This window comes from Piliocolobus tephrosceles, unplaced genomic scaffold (genome assembly GCF_002776525.5).
Source record: "Piliocolobus tephrosceles isolate RC106 unplaced genomic scaffold, ASM277652v3 unscaffolded_27967, whole genome shotgun sequence".
In the NCBI taxonomy this organism is placed as follows: Eukaryota; Metazoa; Chordata; class Mammalia; order Primates; family Cercopithecidae; genus Piliocolobus; species Piliocolobus tephrosceles.
In genome coordinates, this window is record NW_022310939.1 from 1 (window position 1) to 8315 (window position 8315).

Sequence of the window (8315 nt, forward strand, 5' to 3'; positions counted from 1 at the left end):
TGCAGTGAGCTGCGATCACACCACCAGGGAGCCACGACCCAATCCCCGCCTCCTTCCTCTGTCCTATGCTAGCAATAAATAAGTTTCCCAGCCACAAATAATTATTAGAACCTCCTCCCCATGTGCCAGCTTCAACCTCTGCTAGGTACGATACAGGGGCGGCCCTACCCTCTGGAGTCTACAAAATGTTACACAGACACAGTATGTGCACCGGGGAAGGGGGCCACCCCAGCAGCCCGTACCCTCGCCTGGTCCACAGTTAGCCCCACTGTCCTGCCTCAGCTGCCTCTCTGAATAAGAAGCTGGGAGCCCCCCTGAGGGAAGAGTTGCTATGGTGAGAGTAAGGAGGCTGTCAGGCCTCCTCCAAACAAACCAACTCCACCAGCCTCTGGCTCTTAAATAACAATCATCAGCATCCAGAAATGTAAGGACTCAGCCCTGGTCAAGGTGGCAAAGGGTCTGTTTGTCTTTCCCCATTACACAGAGGTCTTGTCTTGCTACCCTAATTGTAAAGGGGTGACTGGGAAGGGGTGGTAGGGACATGGTGGCAGTGGACTCCAGCCGCACTTCTCCAGGCTTTGCTGACAGGAGCCTGCTTTTCATTTTTATTTTTATCCCATGACTTTTTAAAAAATCCTCTAACTTCTTTTTTGTAACTTTTTTGGTAATTTTTCATAAAACTTTTTTCTACTTTTTTGCCAGAAGCTTTTTTGTCACAACTTTTTTACGTTTTTTAATCCCGTAACTTTCACCCCATCATTTCTTTTAATCCTGTAACTTTCTTACTTTGTTCTTTTAATAAACACTTGCATAGTTATATTGCAATTTTGTAAAAGTGAAACCAATTATCTCATGTCAAGCATGCCCAGCATTTGCACAGTGTCAATACCTTCAATACTACAGTTTTCAAGCACACAAAAGAAAATTTTAAGGAAAACACAGCACTTTGCAACAATTTAAGAATTTATTACATTACAGTAGCATCACACCAGCAGTCTATAAAGCCATGTTTTAGGCAAAAGTCTTTCAGTATTTCCATTATACATTCTGTTTACAAGAATTCATAAATTGGTAAAATTCATTCTAAGAAAACTTGGCAAATAAAGCTTTGGACTGGAATTGGCATTTCTTTCTCTACTTTTCCGTCCCACTGTTTCTTTTCAGCTACAGTATTCATATTTTAAAATGTTTTAACTTATTTCAGAACATTAAGATAGCAGTTGTATATTTTAATAGTTATTTTTAAATGACAAAGATGAAGTTTTAGAGAAATTATATTATAGATAGGGCTGGTTTATGTTTTCAAATTTTCTAAAAATCAGCTTTGGTTTTAGAGCTGATTTTTTTTTCATTTCTGGAAAACCTATCAGGTTTAATCAAATACTTTAAAATGATTATTATATATTGCACTATTTAAATAGGTGTTTTGATTCTTCCTACAGAAATACAGATTTCTTGAGTTGAACTCACATTTTTAAATTCTATGTTTCTGATGAACTCTAACCTTCCAATGTTGCCTTCTAAGCAAATCAAAAGCTGCCTTACACTGAATGAGGAAGAGCAAAAATACTTGGCTGAATGAGGTATCGCAAAAAACTGCGTGCACTTTGAAGAAAGACTTAGGTTATTATCATATGATTGCCATTCTTTTTAGCTTTTTCTTCAATATATGACAAATACCTACACAAAGAGTGGAATTTCAGTTAATACAGTAAATTTATTTTCCAGACGGACATTCAGCTGAAATACGCCAGCGTGTGATTTAACCCATCGGCACCTGATGAACACAGTATTGTCAGATTGGTCACAGATGCTAAACACTGTCTAAAGGTCATGCCCAGTCACTGATATTTATCAGGGTAAAAGTGAAGTGATTTCAATGACAAAAGTACCTTCAAAATAATTTATCCACGTATTAGGTAAACCCAGTTTCAGAATGATAAAGGAAAAAAATTACACAAAATAATGTGGCTAATTCACAGTGGTCCAATGTCTAGCCTGAGGGTTTAAAATGGACTTAAAGTAACTGTCTTTAAACTGAACTCAAAGAATGCAAAAGCGGGAAGTTCAGAAAATAAAAGGCAAGAACAGGACTTTAAGTGCATTTTAAACCCATGGGCTAGAAATTGTACCACTGTTAATTAGTCGCATTATTTGGTCTAACATTTTTTCTTTATCATTCTGAAACTGGGCTTATCTAATACATTGATACATTCATAAAATTTGGAAGAGTCAGTTGAAGTCACAAGGACCCAATATTTGCGCTCTTTCAGTGAATGCAGGCAAATCTGTTATTCCATCGGTAAAATCGTATTTTGGTCTCCTGTTAATGTCATATTTATGAAAGTGTCATGACGATGCCAAATGCTGAAAACAGAGATGGTCTAGTAACTAGAAATCCCCACCCCAGGGAGCACATGTAGATATCTCCCTATATCCTAATACTGTGATGTGTTTTGGAACACAGACATTAGAACCTCAGGAGGTTTTAACTGTTGAGTCTTTCCCAAGCATCATCAAGTTATGATTTAGGCATTGTGTGACTGAAACTCATTCATTCATCGTGCATAGGCACAATCACATAAATATTGCACAAAATACGTCCCTAACTGAAACCAAGAGGTACTAAAACATATTTCACTCTTTGTAAAGAGGTTTGTGAGGAAATACAACTCTGTGATTGTACAGACATGTTTCCTGATAATACATTGACATTCACAAACAGTAGATTGCACTGCAGCTTCTAAACATTTTAAGTTTCATAAACTTCTTGATTTTCAAAGATACTATAATACTGTCTACTAAAACTCCTTTTTGTTTCAACTAAGTATTCCCGCATACATTAGTTTATGATAATATTTGTTATTATTTTTCAAAGTGTTTTCCATTCAACGAAAAGAAGTAAATTCCTATGTCAAAGTAACTAAGGTGGTTGAAGAATAGGTATTAGCCAGAGAGGTCTAGATGGTAAAATCAGTCTTCAAGCCTCAAAGAAACTCCATGAACAGAAAGGAAAGCCAGGTGTCACACAGCTTTTCTTCACTCTAATTCATTCTTGACTAGAGCCTGTATGCCTGTTCCAGGGACATTAAACTCTTAAAGGATTTCTTATGATCTGTACTAAATACATTAAGAAGAATGCCAGCCAGCACCCTTTTGCGTACTGGGCGCTATAGTCATGTGATTAAAACAGGTAACATGAACTCTAACTTTAAAATGTATTCCAGATACCAATGCTCTAAGCTAGGAAAGGTTTTCCACATCCACAGTCAACGATGCGAACCCTTCATTCCTCAGAAATAATCCCTTTTTAGGTCATGGAAAAAGAGTACAACTGCTGTAGCTCGTGATGCAATATCTTCATGAGCCCAGAGCACACACAAATCCTAAGGGAACTACCATAGTACAGCGCTCATTCTTGGCACCGGAACCAATGAAACACACTCTATCCCGCACATACCTGCCGGAGCAGGCCACTGTCCTCTTCTGTGAGATTTAAAAAGCTCCCCCAAAACGTTATTACTCCCATCACCAGTACACAGAAAATGGGGGAAAGGCTGTTTCTAGTTCTCGGCCTTTAAACAACTCTAAATATCAGTACTCACGGTGGCATATATTACAAAGTAATCAACAGTGCACACTTGAGGGCAAACCGCATATTGAGCTAATGAAGAGCTCACTGTGATTAAGATTGGATCAAACAGTAGCAGAACATAAGCAAATTTTATCTGAATTCTGTAATGAATATACATGTTGCAATAACATTAGAAAAGCAAGGCAGCCTATTCCAAACCAACGAGAATAGTTTTGTGCAAACAGTGGGTCTTTGTGTGTTTGAACTCTCACCATGTAAGGGCAAACTCAATATACATGCTAAGGACCTACAATTATGAAATTAAAAAAGAAAATGCTAAAGGATGCCAGAGTGAACCTCAGTGAAAGCCACAGAGACCCAATCTCATTTTAACTTTTAACAAATAAACTTAAACTACAAATTAGAAACACAAATAATCAAGAGTGGCTCTAACATTCAAATGAAGTAAATGGATTGTGTAGGAGATTAACCCCATAACTTTGTTTCTTTTTTAAAAATTTCTTGACCAGCTCTTTGATGATGGTGATGTTTATCTCCTTCTCGGCAGCCAAGCCCAGCAAAAGAATGTCACACAGCGGTTGCTGCCCAAGCCTGGGTGCTCCTGGTGGTCCTGCGCGATGGGCTGTGCAGTAGGGTTGTCCTGGGGAGACCCCTCCCTGGCCTCTCCTTGCGCAGGCTGGGTGCTGTCGGTGAGACTCACTCCACAAAGATCTTTGGAGAGAGGGAGGCAGGGATCTGAGTGCAGTGCCAGCGCCCCCTGCTCCTGCCTGCCCGCCCCACCTGAGGGCTCTACTCACCACCATGCTGGTCAGCAGCCACAAGCTCCTGGGGGTCTGGGGCTCCTGGACCAGGCTCATTAGCAGGGTTCTGGGAAGCGGCCAGGAATCTGCTGTGTTTGTTGTACTCCCTACAAGCCGTAACAGCATCTCCTGCAGCGCCAGCAGATTCACCTGGAGGGAGGGGTGCTCAGCTGTCACGCTGCTGCCAGTGCCCAATCTCACGCCCACCCCCACCCCCGCAGACATGTTGCACACCCTACCTTCATCTCCACCCTGTGCTGGACCAGCCTGATGATCTCCTCCTCCCATTGCCGCATCTTTGACACTGCCCCCTGCCTCTATTACAAGCTGACAAACATTCCTGCAGGAGGACAGGGCTTAGACGCTGGGGCCCCTCCGAAGGCCCTGCAGCTCCCCCTGCCTTGCCCTGGCCTCCCACTCACTGATGGCATCTCTCCACCCAGTACAATCGCAGTTCCTCTTTCTTCACCAGCTCACTCAGGTCCGCCGTCTCCTCCAAGATATCCATAAGGCCACTCTGGAGCCAAAATAATGGGGTCACATCTCGGCAGCAACTTGCCCTCAGGTGGCATTTTCAGGTAAGTCATGGAGAAGCTGGAAGTGAGTCCTGGCATGGGCCAGCTTCTCCATGACTTCCTGCAGGGCCCCGTGGGTCTCCCCACTCACAGACTCGCCCCCAGTCCCTGGGACTGGGACCGCTGCCTCTGGCTCCTTCTGGGCCGAGGCCACCGGGTGAGCCAGGCGCTGGCAGCACACCCTCTGCTCTTTCACCCGCTCTCATAACCGTGCCTGCTCCTCCTGGGCACTGGCTCCAGCGGACTTGAAAAATGCCACCTGAGGGCAAGAGGTGAGCATTCTTGTAGGGGCATACACAGAACAAATGGGGCAGAAAGGTGGAGCGCAGCCCCTTCCCTTGGGGCCTCAGAGAGTGCACCTGTTGGTCACAGGGGAAATGGTGTCTGACCACTGGCTCTCGGAAGGGGTGAGGGTGCAGAGAAATCAGAAGGCAGGGAAACTAAGAGCATAAAGGGGTCTTGGAGGAACCACAGAGGAAGGTGGCAAAATGGGTGCGGGGGGAGTCAGGCTCACCATGGCCTCCCAGCTCTCCAGGTCCTCTGGGACGCTCGGCAAGGGCTGAGGTGCCGCCGCCTCCTCACTGTCCAGATGTCCTCCTCCATCTCCTGTGGGGGGTGGCCAGAGGGGTCCTCATACAACCCAACAAGGGAGGTACTGTGGGCCCACCTCTGCCCCCACCCTCACTGGGTAACCCTGAGCCAGCCCTCCCCAGAGAGGAATGAGCTGCTATTCTTTATTTTTCCTTTTAAGAACCATGATCTGGCTATACCGCCCAGGCACAGTCCCACTAGCGGTCGGTGCAGGAGTTCTGACCTGCTCCCTTTCTGACCTGGGCCAGTTCAGCCATCCTTAGGCAACTTGGTGGCCCCCCGCTCCCAGGAGGTCACCATATTGATGCCGAACTTAGTGCAGGCACCCTGTCGGCATAATGACCAGCTGTTCTAAAGGTCTCTTCCAAATCCTCAATCCTGTGCTGCTCACAGCCCCCCCTTCCTCCTGGGGCTCTCTCCTCTTCTTCTGAGTGGTCTCCCGTACCTTCACCAGGGAGAGCCATGAGGCGCAGCTGGGCTGTTAGCTGCTGATTCTGCTGACTGGCAGCTTCCAGGTGTTCCTAAGGGGCCAGGAAGGAGTGAAAAGGCACGGAGTTTGCCAGGTCGTCCCCCTCACGGCCCTGTCCTCAGCAGCTCCTTCCCCTGGGTCTCCTGCAACTTTTGGCAGGCCATCTCCACCACCGCTTTGCCCCAAGTTTCCTGCTGCAGCTGGTTCATTAGCTGGGTCTGCTGCAGTAACTCCCTGTGCAGCGCCGCCTCCTCAGAGGTCAGCTGCTGATAGGCGGCCACCTGCTGCTGATAGGTGGCCATGTACTGCTGCAGGTGACCCAGGTAACAGTCTGGCTGCTGCTGCAGATTCTGAGCCTCTTGGCTCTTCAGCTCCACCTGTAGGAAGACCCTGGGTGTGAGGGCACATGGTGGCTGGCTTCCAGATTCTGGGCCCATTAATAGGGTAGCGAGGGCACTGTGGGGCTCTGTCGCCTGCCCAGGCCCCTGGCTCCTTACTCCAGGCCTAAGTGACTGTCTCCCTTTCCTAGAACCCCAAGCCTCCTTCCCCAGCCTCAAATCTCATACCCTCTTCTCACCATTTAAACTGTAGGCCACAGACTGCTGGAAAAGCAGTGGAAGCCAACCACTATGTGCTAAGTGTGCTACATGCCTAATGCTTTCCATGTATTATCTCATTTAATCCTCAGCACCTCTGTAAGGAAAATGCTAACTTCCTTTTGAAGTTAAAGAAACAGAGACGGCCGGGCACAGTGGCTCATGCCTGTAATCCCAGGACTTTGGGAGGCCGAGGCGGGCAGATCATGAGGTCAGGAGATCAAGACCATCCTGGCTAACACAGTGAAACCCAGTCTCTACTAAAAAATACAAAAACTTAGCCGGGCATGGTGGCAGGTGCCTGTAGTCCCAGTTACTTGGGAGGCTGAGGCAGGAGAATGATGTGAACCCAGGAGGTGGAGCTTGCAGTGAGCTGAGATTGCACCATTGCACTCCAGCCTGGGCAACAGACTGAGACTCCATCTCAAAAAGAAACAGAGACTTAGAGATGCAAAGTACTTGAATGGTGACCAGTGGAACCGAGGTTTGGAATCCAGTTTTAATCTAAGGAGGCTTTTTGTTTTGTTTTGAGACAGAGTGTCACTCTGTGGCCCAGGCTGGAGTGCAGTGGTGCAATCTCAGCTCATTGCAACCTCCACCTCCTGGGCTCAGGCGATTCCCATGCCTCAGCCTCCTGAGTAGGAGGGATTACAGGCATGCTCCACCATGTCCAGCTAATTTTTTTTTTTTGTAATTTTAGTAGAGATGAGGTTTTACCATGTTGGCCAGGCTGATCTCAAACTCCCGACCTCAAGAGATTCTCCTGCGTCAGTCTCCCAAAGTGGTGGGATTATAGGCCTGAGCCACCGTGCCTGGCATAAGGAGACTCTTATACCACTGTGTCTTCCCCTATGATTGGGGGGCTCCATGCCTCTAGCTGGGATTATGATTTCCAGACCTGGGAGGAGCCCAGGGCTACCCACCTCTAAAAGTCAGAAGGCAGGAAGGAAGAAACAGTCACAAGACTGCCCTGGAGGGTGCTGGGGTCACCTGCCCCCAAGCTGCAGCTGCCTCTGGCCTGGCACCTCTCCTCCCCAGAGGCTGGTGCCCGCCTCCCAGCCCTTCTTGGATGGGGTGGGGGTTACAATCTACTTCACCTTGCCCAGCTTCTCCTGTAGCTCCTCCACTCGCTGCTCCAATTGCAGTGCGCTCTTGTTCTCATTGTTCTAGACCGACAGAAGCAATCAGCAGCCACCCACTGCAGCTGGAGACCCCAGAACTTGGTGTCTGCCTCCCATGGCACCGGGAGGGGTGGAGGCAGGTTAGAAAAATCATGCCCTCTCTCCCACAGCCACCAGAGTAGGGCTCTGGCTCACAGGTGCCTTTAGAAGTAACATTTCATGTGAGGGCTACACTGCCCCATTTTACAAGTTGGGAAACAAAGGCCTGGAGGACTAAGGAGGAGGGCAGGCTGCCCAGGTGGGGCAACGCACCAGCTCCTCGACGCCGCTCTGTGGCTCGGCCAGCTGCTGAAGTCTCTCCTCCTGCTCCCGAAGCTTCTCCTCCTGCTCCTGAAGCTTCTCCTTTTGTGCCTGGTTCAGGAGACTGACGTGCTGATGGTTTTCCACCTGGACCTGGAGCTCTGCTGACACTCTCTCTAGTTCCTTCCTCAGGTGCTGCAGCTCCTCCTCAGGGGGCACTGCTGGGGGCTCCGGGGGCAGGGGTTCAGCTGAGAAAGGAAGCAGACAA

The 8315-nt window shown here is 47.5% G+C and overlaps 1 protein-coding gene across 1 annotated transcript; it reads right to left on the bottom strand.

Annotated features, from left to right (window-relative positions):
- Window positions 1-4124: 4124 nt before the first annotated feature.
- LOC113221852 (putative golgin subfamily A member 8F/8G) lies at window positions 4125-8299 on the bottom strand (the record flags this gene model as incomplete). The annotated part of the gene is made up of 8 exons (XM_026451176.2): window positions 4125-4306; window positions 4393-4545; window positions 4635-4735; window positions 4818-4912; window positions 5485-5576; window positions 6007-6082; window positions 7724-7792; window positions 8060-8299. Coding segments are annotated over 8 exons (1008 nt in total), but the record flags the coding sequence as incomplete, so codon positions are not given.
- Between the last annotated feature and the right edge of the window lie 16 nt (window positions 8300-8315).